This window comes from Taudactylus pleione, unplaced genomic scaffold (genome assembly GCF_031769625.1).
Source record: "Taudactylus pleione unplaced genomic scaffold, aTauple2 ptg000155l, whole genome shotgun sequence".
NCBI classification, from domain to species: domain Eukaryota; kingdom Metazoa; phylum Chordata; class Amphibia; order Anura; family Myobatrachidae; genus Taudactylus; species Taudactylus pleione.
The window spans coordinates 13,004,926-13,022,489 of NW_028284557.1; the positions used below are offsets into that span (position 1 = coordinate 13,004,926).

Consider the following 17,564-nt stretch of genomic DNA (forward strand, 5'->3'; position numbering starts at 1 on the left):
CACCCCTTATTGATCCTAATCAGTTTTAATGCCGTTTAGTATGTATAATGCACAATTTTAACTTGAAATCGAAGCACAACCAAGTTTAGTACTGCCTCATTCAATTACACAAACAGTGTTATGGGCATGGGTCTTTAAGAGTGACAGAACTACTGCCAGTACATGATTCATATGAAACCTGGAGTTGAGAGCAGCTGTCAGTGCTTGTCAAGCCTGCTGTCTCCTGCTTTGCTCTTATGAGTTTTTGAATTTACTGCAAACGGACCACCCCACCAGGCGTGTGGCTCAGGATTGCCCAGCCCTCACAAACTTTGATTTGCAATGTTTTTCCTATGCTAAAACTTCCTACCCATTACAAAAGAGCAAAAATAAATAACCAGCACACACACACGCTCAGTTTAACATCATATCGAAATCTCAGAACCCTTTTATTACGAGACATTCATTTAAAGAACTATTTACATTCCTCTCTACAATATATTGTTTGGTTAAATATTATTTATGGCATAAACAAATAATGGGAATGAGGAAACATCAGGAATGTGTTTTTACTTGTTACTTTTGTGTGAAGCTGAATATTACATTACAGGAAGTGAGTTTAGAAATGCATTTCCCCAGCAACAGAGCAAAAGAAATCAAAGCTCCGGCCTCTTTCTGTACTTTTAATAAGACTTTGGTAGAGATGCACATCTGTAGACATGCTGTACTGTGAGAAATGTAATATAGTTCATACACAAAATTGCTACCTGTAATAAAACAGTGCCCATGTACACTGCGCAGTTTAAAAGAAAATAGAAAAAGATAAAGCATAAAAAAATTGTCAGCCCCTCGCAAATCCCCCCCCCCCCCCAAAAAAAAAAACAGCACCAAGTAGCCTAGTCTGGTTCTACTATAACAGTGAGGCCACGGTGGTGAGTTCCCCTTGCTATAGAGGACTAGTGATGTGCGTTTCAGTTCTATAGAAATCTGAATCCCCCTGAATTTCCTGAATTCAGACAGATCAGAGTTGTGGTTCCGATCTCCTGAGGAGATCCGAATAAGTCCAAGTCATGGTACTGATCTTCCCATGGTTGGGAATTTGGATTTTATATTGGATTTTAAATTTGGATTGCAAAAATTACATGATTTTTACTGTTTTTTTAAAACTTTTTATCATTTTGTTTTTTAAAAACCCAGATCCAAAACCAAAACACTCGAGGGTGGTTTTGCAAAACCAAAACCAAAGCATGATGATGAATCCAGATCCAAAACCAAATTCCGGAACACTGGGGTCAGCGTACATTTCTATAGTAGACACATCTAATCCCTGCAAAGTACCAGACACATTGGGGTAAATTTACTAAGAATTGTGTCCAAGATTGCCTGAGTTTAAGCATGCAGAGCATCGCAGGAGCACGGGTGACTTGTGTCAGCTGAAACACTAAAAATTTACCAAGTATTGTGTTTTCTGAATCGTGTTTTTTGATGGTGTATGTGCTCGTGTTTCCTACCTATTTTCCCTGTGTTCCCCGTAGCCCAATACTCCCGAACATGCACAAATCTAGAAAATACAATCCCGCACCAATATAAATAATTGTAATGTCGTTCTCTTGGTCCCGTACTCTTATAATTCACATATAATCCAGTCTAGTAATATTTTAGACTAATAGATCATAGAGGAGAATCATCACTCAATACAAGAAAAAGAAGAGCACTAGGACCAATAATTGATTCAAATAATAATTCTTTATTGGTATGCATTAAAAAGATGGGAAAAGAGTGACGTCTATTGGTAACAAGAGAGCCTATAATATAAGTGTGTGCTACAATTCTGAAACATTGTATACAGTTATTGCAGGTGTAACAAATAATAATTACACTGTTTCTTCTTCATATGAAAGGAAAAATCATATTGAGACTCAGTTAAGAGAAATAAGGCTACTGAGCTGAAAACATAGTTATTATAATAAATGACAAATTAAGACAAGAGGCAGCATTGAATTTAATATATTTTTATTTCTATAAGCAAATTTTTCCTATCTTTATTCACACACTATTAAAGATTTTAAATATTTCACCTTTTTATGATATCAAAGAGATATCTTTTTAATGCATACCAATAAAGAATTATTCTTTTAATCAATTATTGGTCCTACACATTTTGTCCCCTGTATTTTTAGAACCAGGACTGGCTCGCAGAGCCTGGGGCTGTTTATGATTTTGGGGGGAACCCCACGCAATATTTTTAAAATGTAACCTTTTTTTCCCTTCATTAGAGGCAGAAACATATATGAGTCACACTGATCTGTGTATGTTTGTGCTAAACACACAGTTCAGGAGGTAGTCTATGTAAATCTTCTATTTTGGACCGAGTTTGTTTAAATTACACTCATGATTATAATCACGATTCTTGGTAAATTCCAGTGTTGTATTGCTGTCAATGGAAAGTTTCTGCAAGTTTGGCCGATGGTGTATTTATTTCTATTTTTGTTTTCACCCGTGTTTTGCAGAGTTTAAAAGTTTGCCTTTTGTAGATTTGCGAGTTGTAAAAAATGGCCAAACACACCCGTGATTAACATCTCGACCAGACACAATTCTTAGTAAATTTACCCCATTGAATAGCAGCCTTGCCACCCCAGTTGACCCAGCATAAAAAAAAAAATAGAAAAGATCCACACACATTTCTAAAACAAACTTTATTTGAATAAAACACTCAACAAACCCTTATTCAACATTTTACTGCACAGAAAAAAAATTTCTTTCTTGATCTGTTCTAGCCCAGTTGGAGAAACCACTGATTAAAAATAAAACACCTTAACACTTAGACTTAGGGGTATATTTACTAAAGTGTGGGTTTTTAGAAGTGGAGATGTTGCCCATAGCAACTAATCAGATTCTATTTAACGTTTATCTAGCACCTTCTAGAAAATAATAGCTAGAATCTGATTGGTTGCTATGAGCAACAACTCCAATTCTAAAAACCTGCACTTTAGTAAATTTACCCCTTATAAGTGATTGACATTTAATTACTTTAGCTGTGAGTCCCTGGATCATCCCTTCACAAGTTATGCACATGCTGTCATAGTGGATACTAGTGCAGGCTGTCTAGCACTCATGCTGATTGAGGATTTGGAAGGGATAAGCACACTAACTATTTTTTGGTTTTCAAAAGTATTTATTTATACACCAAAGGAATCATAGGAATGAGGTTACAATAATATTATAAGCACAAGCAGGACACAGTCTGATAAATCATGTGATCAGGAAACATATATCTTTCATATATAAAGAGGAGGGAGTTGCACAGTCAAAAGAGGAGAAAGAAGAGATGAGAAACAGGATGAAGGGGTAAATATAAAGAAAGGGTAGGGGTTTCACACTAAAGGGCTTTATACAGGGTGTGATATGCACCTTGCGATGCGACTGCCAATCGGACGGCTGAGATATCAGGTGGTCCCCACACACGGAGCGATCCGGTGGCCGACCACCCAATATGTTGGCACCCACCTGCATAGCAAGCTGCATGGAATTGTCGTCGATCCCCCAGATCAATTGAACATGTAGAAAGATCTGGAGGAGTGACAAATGACCCCACGGGAATGCGCAGTGGACAATATCATGCCCACACATGGAACAATATAGCGGCGATATCATTCAAAACCATCATTGGCTGCTATATCGCCCTGTGTGTGGAGGCCTTAGGAAGAATTAGTAGGCATGTGTCCAGGAGGTTACTGGGAGAGTTAATTCTAAAAGTCATCATATATACAAATAAATTGAAGTTCAAGGGGTGTCAGGACTGTGACTATCTCAGTACATAAAGATAAATTACATTTGCCAAAGTTCCATTGTGGTCATTGGAGGAGCTATCCTGGTTGCTGGCGTTTCCCACATACAGGGGATAGAGAATGAAAATGATCACCTGTCTCAAAGGTATTGTCAGCTTGTGGGATTTCTGATTACTTATTATTTCAAACCTGATTCCATTTGGGTCACATGTTCTGAACGTCCTATGGATCACAGACCCATAGTATAAAGCCTGTTACTAACTGTGTCTCAGTGTCTGTGCAACGTTACTTTCAGGTCTTTTTTGGACTCCTGCCAGATCCCTGCTGTGCCTGTGGTTTGCTGTGGACTTTGCTATGTCTCTGCCTGTGTTCCGGTTAAACTCCTGATACTGGTTACCAGCCACACTACAGAGTTTAGCATTGCCATTGCCTAAGTATTGTTATCCTGCTCCATCACTGTGGTTGCATACCCTGCTGGATTATTTACTCTGCCTGTTGTCTTCTACTTCCATGGGCATTGAACTCACCTCTACTACAGTTTCCAACTGCACCGTTACAGTTATTGTTGCCAGACCCTTTGTACATTGTGGAGCTCAACCCCGCTTCGGATCCCCATCACACCGCAGGGCTCAACCCTGCTCCGGACCCTCACTACATCGCGGGGCTCAACCCCGCTTTGGATCCTCGCCACGCTGCAGGGCTCAACCCTGCTCCGGACCTTCACCACATCACAGGGCTCAACCCTGTCCCAGATCTTCAGTACATCACAGGGCTCAACCCTGTCACGGATCTACACTGCATCACAGGGCTCAACCCTGCTTCACATCACAGAGCTCAACCCTGTCTCAGATTTTCACCACGTCTCAGGGCTCAACCCTGTTCCAGATCTTCACTAATTTGCAGGGCTCAACCCTGTTCCGGATATTCATCACACTACAGGGCTCAACCCTAGTAACGTCCTTTATACCATCCTGAGGTTTTAGCCTCATATTGGACTTGGGGTTCCCCACCACATTAGTATCAGAGACTTTATTTACATATGGGGGTTTACTCCTATATTGACTACTGCATATCTGAACTGTGTTGGTAAGACTTTATGTGAAACGTTGCTATATATCTTGCCTGTGAATATATTCTATTTACTTTTATTCCATGTTACTGAGATTCCATGAACAGGTCATTCCTAAAACCACCTCAGTTTATAGTGCCCAGTAGGCCTGACTCCTTCCAGGAGTCTCAAGTGTCGGCAGCTGTGACAAGGGGTGGGGGGTGGCTTGATTATGTCATGAGGTCCAAGGAGTCCACACTTTTAGTAAGGAAGTGAAGGTGTTCCACAGGATGCTTATATTATATTTTCATTTGGCAATGTGAGTTAAGAAGGGAGCGAAGTATGTACTTCGGATCATGAGAAGTTTGAAAATTAGGGATCTGGGAGACTATGGTGTTGAATTTCTTCTAAAATGACAGACTCTTGCTGATCACAAGTCCTCCAACAGATGCCCGAGATATCAGGTTAGATACCAAGGGGTCGCATGGGGACATACTGTAGTACCATTGATAGAGCAATTTATAAATTTTTTTTTAAAATAAAGACATTGATGGATGATTTAGGGATAACTTCAAAGATGGCAGCTCTTTCCTCTTGATTGAACTGCTCTCCCAAATTTGATTCCCCTTTAATATGGAATGGGTCCCTTCTAGCTCCAGAGACGTGAAGTAGGGAATTATAGAGAGTAGAAATGAGACCTGTGGAAGAGTGATTATATAGACAGAGATGCTTAAACTTAGAAACAGATCTGTATCAAAGGTGTTATTCCACTGTATGAAAAAAAGTGTCTAATCTGCAGATTCTATTCCAACTGCTCCTTGTAAACCCAGGAAGGGTCATCAAGTCTTTGTATGGAGGGAAGATCCCCAGTTTTAGACCAGACCAATGCCATGTAGAGAGGATGAGGAGTAATGTGGGGATGCCTGACAGTGAGATGCTGAGGGAGATAAAATGGCAATTTTGTTGCAATATGACCATATAGTCAAGGAGTCATGGAGTAAAGGATGGAGCAGACCTATTGAGTGAGGGTAGCCAGAGGAGTGAACATAAAGGATGGTCATCTAACACGGCAGTTTCCATATCCACCCAACCTCTGGTGACTTGTGGGGAAGGCCACTGGACACATTGGGCCAATCTGGCCACGTAATAGCCACTGGCCACAGGGAAATGCTAAAGGAAGCAAGCTTGAATTGTGGTTTCTTACATGACCAGGTAAATTTCATCATTAGCTATTAAAACAAGGAGAGAATCAGTGGGGGAACTCTTATGGGAGTTTGAAAGAGGTACAGTAAACTGAGGGAGAATTTTCATTTTAATTGAGGTAATGTGACTAACCCAAGACTCAAGGTCTGATTACATACAGGACATATTAGGTGGGTAGTTAGCATGGAAGAGCCCATCAATAGTTTTAGTATGTATTATTCCCAAGTATTTGATTAATGAATTCGACCAGGTGAAAGGAAAGTTACTGTAAACTCCAAAAAGTGTTTCAGTTTGGGGAGCAGGAAAAAGTATTTGTCTTGGTCTCATTGATTTTGAAGTTTGAAAGGGCCAAGAACCATTTAAGTGTATCAAACAAATTAGGAATTGTGGTGACAGGATGGTTTATGGTTAACAGAATGTCATCAGCATATAGTGTAATTTTATGGTTGCTGTAAGACATTTGACTGCCCAAGATGTTATGGTTAGACATTATTTTAGAGACTAGGGGGTCAATGGAGAGGGCAAATATTAAAGGGGGAAGAGGACAACCCTTGCTTGTCCCATTCAATACTGGAAAGGGAGGGAAGGGAACACCCATTCACCTGGAAGCCATAAGAAACAAGGGCTGTCATCATAAAAGCCCCCCACATGGTCAAATGCTTAAAGGAGAGATGGTAGCCTGTCTTTTGTGATATGGTGAATCGAGGTAACTATTCTCTGGGTATTGTCTGAGGCTTGGCAGCCCAGGACAAAATGGAGAGACCAGGTTGAGTCTGTTGGCAAGAACTTTGGAAAAGATATTCCAAACAACTTTTAACAGCGAAATGGGATGGAAACTTTTAAACAGAAAGGGATCCTTTCCCTTCTTGTTGATAAATTTTATTTTGGCTCTTGTGGTTGCAGTATCAAAACCACGATATATGATTGATGTAAAGAGAGAGGAACTAGTATGCTTGAAAACTTCATATAATAGGAGGCTGCAAGGCTGTCTAGGCCAGGGGATGAGGCTACATTTATAGACAGTAATGAAGAGGTGATTTCTTCAGTGATTTTGGCGTTTAACATTATGATTGGCTCAGGGGGAAGCTGTCAGGTTGCGGCCTCGGATCAGCCATTACTCAATGCGGTGCTGGCTTCCCCTGATCCCTCGGGTGGTCAGACGACAGGTGCAGTGGTGGGTGATGTGCTGAGCATTATTCTAAGAGCCATGTGGACATCCATGCGCCGAGTCGTGCCTTGATTACTGTGGTCGCTGTCATGGACGCGGCCATGACAGTTCACATCACCTGACTACCCTTTACCCAGTGGTAGCATGGTGGTGGTCAGCTGATGCTGTCCACCTATGATCTGCTACTTTAGGGTATAAAGCCTGCCTCTGGACAGAAGGAAGTTGCCTGTGCAATGTTGTCGCTACCTAGTGTTTACTGCCACTACCTCGTTCCAGGTTCCCTCTTCGTGATATCCTTGTGTCTTCAAATACCTACTCCTTATGCAACAGAGCATCCTAACATCATGCCTGTGTGCTGACAAGTATCAACTCTTTGTGCAACAGAGCATCGAAACATCTCGCCTGTATGCTGACACAAGTGCCAATTCAAATGTCTGCCACAGAATTTCCAGACTCCTAGGTCAAAAGTGGCATACATAATTTCCCTACTGACTGGAACTGCATTGGACTCAGTTTCTCCACTATGGGAACGTGCTGTTCCTCTGGTGTCTAATTACGATACGTTTATTGCAACTTTCAAAAGAGTTTTCAATGAACCTAGCCATACTGTCTCAGCATAAGCTGACCTCCTTCTAGTCCGCCAAGGAACCCGTACTGTAGGACAGTACGTGGTCCAGTTCCAGACGATTTCCTCCGAATTGAAGTAGAACGAGGAAGCCCTTAAAGCAGCATTTCTTCATGGGCTCTCTGAGAAAATGAAAGACAAATTAGCCTCTCGAGATCTTCCAGAATCCTTTTTAGAGGTAGTCTCTCTATGTATCAAAATCGACTTACGGCACAGGGAATGTTTGGCTAGCAGAGGGCGAGGGGACTGTTTCCAAGATCATTTCTCTCTGGAGGCCAGTCCTTCTTCACTTACCACCAGTAAAGAAGAACCTATGCAGGTCAATAGGTCTCGCCTGTCTGCGGCTGTTCGAACCCGTCAGTTCCAAAACAAAGTATGTCTATACTGTGCCACTCCGGGTCATGTTCTTAAGGATTGTCCTCTTCCTATGGGAAACGCCAGACCTTAACTGGTTTGGGGGGTGTCCAGTTAGAGGTTTTGATCAAGCCATCCCGTGTAATGGATAGTCTGTTATCGGCATCACTTTCCTATAAGAACCGGACACAAAAAACGTGGAAGCATTAATTGACTCCGGAGCCGCAGGAAATTTTATTTCTGAAGCCCTGATTCATTCTTTAGGTATTCCGGTGTATCCACTGCCCAGCAAGCTAGCTCTCTCTGGAGTTGATGGCAGTATTATTTTGGGAAGTTTTATTTCTTCTATTTCTCATACAGTGTCTCTTCAAGTTGGCTGCCTTCACCAGGAAACAATGTAATCATTAGTGCTTCCTAAAACGTCTTATGATTTAGTCCTTGGCCTTCCCGGCTTAAAAGGCATAATCCTACATTAAACTGGTCAACTATGCAAGTCCTCGCTTGGGGCGAGAGTTGCTTCCATCAGTGTCTCTCCTGTGTACTACCTGTACAGACCCAGCAAATTCCTCCAGTTCCCAATCAAATGAGAAACCTCTCTATTCCTCATTTGCCGGAAGCATGCCAAGAGTTTGATGATGTTGTTAATGAACAAGCTGCGGACCAATTGCCTCCCCATCGCTCTTCTGACTGTGCCATTGATCTTTTTCCTGGAAAAATGCCTCCTTGAGGTCGTATTTACCCTCTTTCTGTGTCGGACATTGCAGCCATTTCTGTTAACATTAAAGAAAGCCTTGCTAAAAGGTTCATCAGACCATCTTCTTCACCGGCAGGAGCAGGTTTTTTCTTTGTTGAAAAAAAAGACGGAGGACTCAGGCCTTGTATTGACTACAGGGGACTTAACAATATTACCATTAAGAACCGGTATCCTCTACCGCTCATCTCTGAATTGTTTGATAAAGTCCAGGGAGCCTGCATCTTCACTAAATTGGATCTCCGTGGGGCTTATAATTTAATCCGCATCAAGTCCGGAGATGAGTGAAAAATGGCATGTAATACACATGACGGTCACTTTGCATATTTGGTGATGCCGTTTGGTCTTTGTAATGCCCCTGTAGTCTTCCAGGGTTATGTCAATGACATTTTAGGGATATATTGTATGAGTTTTCGCCTAAGCGGAAAAAAAACAGAGGAAAACTTTTCCCCATGTATAGGCAGGCGAATTGGAATCTTAGGTACTTTTTGCCAGTTTCGCTATTCGCTGATTTCACCTGTTTACCTTTTCGTGTCTTTTGGAATTGAATACGGAGGTAAGCGGGAGTGCGTAGGGAAAATGTATTGCCTATAAACAGGCAAAGGCGGCGAAAACATTAAGGCTCAACTTTTCACAGCTAATTGAATCCGGCCCTAAGTGAGAGTAAGTAGACGGCATGGAACTGAAAAGGGAATACAAGCAGAGCCAGAGCAATTTCCCTGCAATTTAGAGAGAGACTGTGGAAACCAGACATATAATAGTAGATACCTGTGTGGAAATTAGAAAGTGAGCTGTTGAGGAGTGTGGGAAAGAAAGATAAGCAACTAAAAACAAGAACAGGGAGGGGAAAGGGTGAGTCATTGAGTGACTAGATGATAGAAGCTTAGCTTGGAGATGGGACAAGAGTGCAATGAAAGCAGAATTTTAAAATAATTTTTTTATTAATTTTATTTCCACAATACTCTGTGTGGCAGAACTGTTATATTGCACTAAAGAATGAGACAGGGTCTCAAACAGTTCAGAGCAGGTGCAGAATTCAAGCCTCTTTATGAAGCTGCAATGGACATGCAAGGCCCCTAAAAAAAAATTAGCCCCTCCATCTGCTTATCTAACTTAAATACTCCCTCTGCCAAATGAAACTTTTTCTGCACTACTCCCTAAAACATAGCATAATGTAATGATGTTTAGAACTAAGGAGGGGGGGCAAAAAGTAAAAATTGGCACCTGCCATGGGTATCGTGTGGCTACATCATGTTGAGTGACTGCATCATATGGTGGACAGGGGTGCAGTGAGATATCTACCTATATTTAATTTTTGCAGGGAACCCAGTACTCTGTGGAGGAAGCATCCCAGGGAAGAGGAGAATAGAAAAACAGTGTAAGAGGGGATGGGGCTGTCCAGGATCTCACTACACAGTGCAGCTTGTATAAATGGATATACCGACCACCAGGCAGTGCATGGTGAGCTTTCCAAGATGACAGCCAAAATCATTTGATTTGGGACTGGACCACCTGCAGTCCACCGTAATAATGTGCTGTGGCACCTGAGAGCATCTCAGCACATGATTTGATAAACACTGTGATAGTGAAAGCATTCATTCTGCTCCCTGGCTACCTTGCTGGGGATCACCCAGAGTTCAATTACGATTTCATAGGGCCCTAGGGAAGATACCGGTCTGTGCCCCCAGAGCAGTAGAACTGGATAGAAGGCATGTACCCCCTGCTGACAGCTGTAACTGCCAGCAATGACTAACAAAAGAACTAACACAATGTCCGATCCTACCTCCCCTTACAGCGCACCCTGATATAATATTTTAAATTAAATCAAAATTAACATTTAATATCATTTGGAAATATGCTTCTGTAAATAAGTAACAGAATCAAATCAGCTACAGCTTCTGCACATGATCAGTAACGGGGCAATATGTAGGGATGCTCCACCACCAGCAACAAGGGTGGTATGCAGTAGGCATCCCGGCGGTCTGGATGCTGATGCTTATTTTACCGGTGCCAGAGACGCCGGTCAAAATCCTGGCACCGGCATCCTGACCACCATGATGCCAAAGGTAAGTAGTGGGGTGGGGGTGAGGGTTAGGATTATATTTAGGGGTTAGGGTTAGGCACTAGGGGGAGGGTTAGGGTTAGACACTAAGAGGGGAGGGTTAGGTTTAGGGTGCTAGAAGGGGGAGGTTAGGTTTAGGCACTAGGGGGGGAGGTTAGGTTCAGGCACAAGGGAGGGAGGGTTACAGTTAGGGTAGGGGGAGGGTTAGTATACCGACCACCAAGTGTCTGTATGTTAACCCTGTCGGGATCCAGGCATCGGGATTTTGACTTCCTGGATCCCATCTGTCTGTATTACATACTGATTATTAGGGAAAGTACTGATAGAAAAGTTGGTGCCAAGATGATGTTTGTTCTTTGGCCAGTTCCCCATCCCCTCATCACTGCTTCCCTGACCACTTCAGCTTCCTCCCGCCCTCTACACATTGATTTAATCCCAGCACTTCCACCATTGCCTCTCCCTATTAACAAGATCAGCACCTCTGCTCACTATCAGCCCAGACTGAGGCCTAGTGTCCTGAGAACCCAAGACAAGTGTCCAGGGGGAGGTAACACCTCTCCTGTCTGTGCAGATAGTTTGATCCAGTGTGTAGATAAGTTGTTTTAGGAACTATCCTGTGCCATATGCATATGTGGTATCAGTCACAGAGCCTTTGAAGTACAAGGTTCACTGTACAGCTGGACAAGATCTAGGTGTTTGGCATTAACCTGAGCATCCAGACTACTGGAATCTGACAGTGAGGTCAGACAGAGAAAGTAGGAGGAAGAGGGAGAGAAGGAGAGCTGGGAGGCAAAAGGAAGGGAGGAAAATGGGGAGAGAGAGATATGGGAGACAGGGGGGGAGATTGAAGGAAAAGGGTGAGACAGGGGACACAAAGAGGGAGATGGGAGGAAGAGGAGAAGATGGGTACAGAGATGGGAGGGGGGGAGAAAAGAGGAAAAAAAATAACCCAGCAGCGCCATGCACAATAGCTAGCAACCCAGCAAATGAAAAGTCCAAATTACTAGTACACACATAAGTAAAGAATATGTAATTGCACGTGATTAAAACAATACGATACACATGAAATTAGTATCTAATATAGTATCTAATATAATTACATAATCATATTATATTAGCTGTGAAATATTCTTAAGAACTCAATAGTATCTAATTAATTTGAAAATGGTTTAAGGAACCAGCTTCATATGCTTATATGTGAAATAGTTCCAGATATATAATAGCCACAAACAAAAGCCAAATCGCATTACAGGAGTGAACTGGATTGAAAAAGTTATTGCCCCGAGCACTATTGCCCAGCCTAAGTGCAGCTTTTTATAGTGGTAAAATTGTGGCAGGAACTTGCAAAATATCACAAATAGAAATGAATTTAATTATTTTCTATAGACTCATGAGGAGCAGCTGCCAATTTCAGTGTCTATGCCCAAATTCCATAGTCCCATATGACTTGTACACGCGCAATAGCGCCTGCTTTTTGTAATGTCACACTTTAAGAGGTCTGGCCTAAATGAAACAACCACTGAATGGTTACTAGTTGATTGAGAATTAGAAGAGCAGCTAGCCTCAACCCACTTGTGGATCTAGCTGCACCCCCCTTCCGAGTGGCAGGCAGGCCTGCCTTGTACATAATGGGCCCTGCCATTACCTTCCATTGACACAGTTTCTTTCCTTTGTGCAAACTTCTGCTTTTCTGAAAATGTGACCATCTATAACAGTGCTTCTCAAGTCCAGGCCTCAAGTACTCCCAAAAGGTCATAGTTTCTGGATTTATTTAATCATGACCAGGTGATTGAATCTATTTTGCTGGGTCAGTAATTATCACACCTATTTCCACAGATAGAAATCCAGAAAACATGACCTATTGGGGGTACTTGAGGACTAGAGTTGAGAACCACTGATTTATAGCACAGCCAACTCTATGCATATCAGCAAAATTGAGGCAGATGGCAGGTCCAATGTTGTATTTATGCTGTATAGTTATCATTTTGTAAAACACATTCAGAGTGTTATTGATTTTATGAGCAGGACAGATATTCATGAGAATGCTAGTCCCACAGGGGCATTGAGAGCTGTGCCGGGCTCGGGGGAAGGTGGCGTGTTCTAATCGTGGGAGGCATGGCCACGCCCCATTTGAGGCAAGAAAATATTTTTTTGCAGTGCCCCTCCCCAGTGCTGTGCACTGGGGAGGGGGGCCCCGTGTGTACCTCAGCCCGGTGTGAAGCCAGGGGGTCACGATCAGTGTGATCACTTCCTCCCACAGGCATAGGAGACTGCTGCAGCTGCTGAGGGGGGCAGCACTGGGTAAATCCTGCAAGCCCAGGCCCGGGTAATTAGTACCCGCTCCCCCCCTCTCGGCGCCCCTGAGTCCACGCACTTATTAGGAAGCAGTGACATCACTGACTTCTAGTGAACTGAAAGTCTACATTGACATGAATTTTGGTTTAAGCCAAGTGCATTTTAATGGCGCCTAAAGAAGGGCACTCTAAAGTGTACTTGTCACCCACTAATGAGGGCACATCAATCCCTTCAATACAGGTGGTGGTTTACACCTCTGTGAATACGCCCATTATTCTGATTAAAGATTTGCTTAAAAATAATAATAATAATAATAATAATAATAATATATATATAATTTTTATATTTTTGCCATTGTTACTTGTAAGAGTAGAAAACTTAAAATGTGTTCCTGAGCACATTGGTAGAAAATATATTATAATTCATTAACACACTTGGTTTCACTATATTAGACCCACATTTATTTCTCTACCTTATGTTAGAAAAATAAGGCACTTGTGAAAGCCATTAACAACTATATAATGTATAAGGGAGACATACTATAGCTATGGTTTCCATGCTCATACACATACTATCAGTAATTGAGTGGATACAGTAGGTGGTATTTATGGTATAAATGCTGCATAGATGGACCTTCTCTGGAAGGGACTGTAAATGAACTTGATAATGTGGTGACACCATGCATGATAAGTAAACTGTAATTACTAAGGAAATGTAAGCTTTCTGAGCCATTTATTTGTTCTCTGTTATCACCAGGGTTTCATTGTGGCTTTGCTGTACTGCTTCCTCAATGGAGAGGTGAGAACTTATTTGCTATAAAGCCGTAGGTAAATAATTGTAAAAGGGACTATGCATTAAGAATTCAGAAATTTGGTAGCTCCAGTTTACAACAAGTGAGCTTTGATAAGGGAGACCTTGCTAATTGCTCCAGCTCGAGCTCAATGCCAGCTACCACAGCTTCAGGTTTTCCCCTGGTTCCCGTAAGTGTATTGTTATATATTTATACCCAGTGTTGGACTGAGGCATGAAGGGCCCACGAGGGGATTGCAGTGATAAAGGCCATTACTTAGGGGTGTGGCCAGCCTCCAGAGGGGGTGTGGCCAGTCTCCACAGAGGCTTGACTAACCACTAGTAAATGTAATGCACCAGATTAATAATAGCAATGTTTTGTAGAAAATACTCCGTAGTACTGTGGAGTATAATGTAACATATGTATGATGCATAATTCAAGTGCACAGTGTGGAATCTGATCCCTAGAGGAGGGGGTGGGCAATCAGGCAGTGGGGCCCATGGGGGTTTCCCCTGTACACTTGTGGGCCAGTCAAACCCTGTGTATACATTGGAGCTCTCAACAGCGAGACAGGATGTGTGGTTGAACTAACCTACCCCGAAAAGCAGAATGGTTGGGAGCAATGGCGGCTCCAGGGGTGGGGCTGCAGCGCAGTCCAAAATTCAAATAGGGGAGCCACGCCAACCGCCAGTGAGTCCCAGGCATCTAAGTTTGGCAGCATTTGAAATGGCAGTTAGTATTGGTCCCCTATTTGAATTTTGGACTGCGCTGCAGCCCCACCTCTGGAGCCTCCACTGGTTGGGAGGTATGGTTGTTTCCTGATGTCTACATGCTTTCCTGAAGTCTCTATCCTTTTTATATACTGAAGAATACATTGTTATATATATTGTATATACTGAGATGTAACTCTGGGGCTGATGCAGAGGTGGCTGCAAAATGAGTGTAATTTCCAATTCAGAAAGTGACATGCAATAATCTGTTGTCAACCAGAACGGTTGACTACTGTTGTCAACCAGAACGTATCTCAAGCTGAACTTGAGATACGTTCTGGTTAACAACAGTAGTATATGTATCTGGTTTACACCAGGCACACATGCCTTTGCTATTAGGCATCAATTAAATAATAAAAAAATGTAATACAACAGAACCAACTCCCCATCTCATATATGAAAACAACTGCTTGAATACTGGAGGAATGAAGAAAGCACCAACCATTGTGAGATGAGCATACAAAAGTAACCAATCACAAGCATTTCGCTAGTATCTGTAACCATCAACCTCACATACTATTTGCAGCCCCTGACCACCCGCAAATAATATGGCTTTCTAATGTGTATTTTCCACTGTCTGCATGTGTAGGGAATTGCCCTTGCTGTACTTCTTGTATGTTAGAACATCCCACTTCTGGCCATCTTGGCCCAGATAGACGTACAGTAATTGACAAAACCATGGAAATCTGCATGGAAGCATGTACAGCATACTCGCCGACATTTCGGTAGGGGAATCCGGGAGGGGGCTGGCAGGTCCGTCCAGCAGGGATGATGGGGACGGGTCAAATAGGCGGAGCGGGTGCGTGCCGATGTGACTGCGTCATAGTGGCCCCCCCCCCACTTTATAAGACCAATATTACTGGCATTATAAGGCAGGGGGCAGGGCTACGATGACGCGATTCAGCACAAATCGCGTCATCACACCCACCCGCCGCCCACTTTTGTGGATGGCGCAGGGGTTAGCGGGGTGCTGGCATCCATTCTGGTGGACTTGCCTAGTCTTGCTGGGTGTCGGGAGCGGCACCCGATTTTCGGGAGGCTCCCGACAGTCCTGGGAGAGCAGGCAAGTATGATGTACAGTGCCAGCTGGCATAGTACTAAGACCCATTATTTACTCGTTCTAGTGTCCTGTGACTGTTTTTTAGCCGAATGACCATAGGAAATCAGTGCTCAGAAACATACATGCATAAATTGACTCTAGCACACATCAAACCACAGAGTGATTGCTGCTAACACAGCAACAGGTCTCTTCTAACCTTTTGACCCATTGTAATTTCAGTTGTTCAATTATGCACTTAATCAAACCAGTTAAATTGCCTAATACATGAAAAAGACTAATCATTGCCTTGAAAACCCTGTACTTATCACCTTAAGTACTGGATACAGTGTTTGACAAAATACTTTAATATGCTAATCCAAGTGCTTCTGAACTGTGAAAGTGTGCATTTGTGTTATTGTGTAAAATCTCATTATAAAGCCATTATAAAGGCTAAAGTATTTGCAATCAAGAGTATGTGCTATACACACGCATAAGCATACATAGAGTTATGTATTAATTAAAAGACAACAAAATCTAAATTTAAAAAATTACGGTTTTGGTTATAAAGTGAAAATCAAAGAACCCAAACCAAAAAAACCCAAATATGGCCGTTGATAAAGTGAGTCCTAGTCCGAACAGCTTTTGTGCAAGCCCTCTTATGTGCTTTCCTCATATTAATATCATATTCTTAAAGCAAATATTATATTTTTATCATTTAATAATTAATCATAATTAATACCTAATTATAAACAATTTAATAACTTACCCTAAGGTTATACCCAGTAAACTAAATATACCTTTAAATCATTAGGATAATTATACTCAAAAAAGATCATACACAAAATGTAATAAAGTAAAGGGAAGTGTATTTCATTAACAATTGATTATTCAATAATATTCACATATATGTAAATCAATATTCTCATATTGTCAAATATAATCGAACTAGTTAGCAGACTGTCAAAATGACGGGACATTGTCGGGACGGCGAAAAGAAAGTCCTATTTGAGCTCTGAAACGGGTCACTTTTCGGTTATTTCTGCTTGGCAGCTCATGAGGCTGCAAGTAGAAATGTCAGCGGCTGTGCGCGGTCGCGTGTGACCGAATGGTGCAACAATTGAATTGCTCCATCGGGCACCATCTAGTGGCCGCCAGCGCACGCAACACACTTGAATTCCCCCATAAAGGTGAGGAGCAGCATCAGCCTTTTATATACATAGAAATTTCAATATGTTTTAACAAAATACAGATGTGTCCTTGCTCTTCTAGCCTCAATATGCCATGCTGCGCGATATGCCTGGCGTGAATGAACCGCCAGGTCCCATGCAACTCTCTAGCTAGTGTCGGGCATCTGTTTTTGCCATAAATCGCAATGCAATGCAACTATCCTAGTTGCATTGCATTGCGATTTATGGCAAAAACAGATGCCCGACACTAGCTAGAGAGTTGCACCAGGAGACCAGGAGACTGTGCTGCTTAATTTGATATATGACACTTGTATGTCTGTGTTCAACTGAGTCTGTAAACGTAACTTGGTGTAGAAAAAAGCTGCTTTCGCTGCATCGTAGCTCTTCGCATGCTGATTCAGAGACTCATTTGCACACAGATATACTCGTACAAGTGTTGCAGATCAAACTAATCAGCACAGTCTCCTGGTGCTTCCGAGTCACATTGCATTGAGACTTATTTTCG

At 42.2% G+C, this 17,564-nt stretch overlaps 1 protein-coding gene across 1 annotated transcript in view; it reads left to right on the forward strand.

Annotated features, from left to right (window-relative positions):
- The window catches only part of LOC148521827 (vasoactive intestinal polypeptide receptor 1-like), a 233,734-nt gene that overhangs the window by 170,518 nt on the left and 45,652 nt on the right, over positions 1 to 17,564 (forward strand). Inside the window, exon 12 of the mRNA XM_088474760.1 lies at positions 14,030 to 14,071. Coding sequence (XP_088330886.1) covers positions 14,030 to 14,071 — 42 coding nt within the window. The remainder of the gene's footprint in view (positions 1 to 14,029; positions 14,072 to 17,564) is intronic.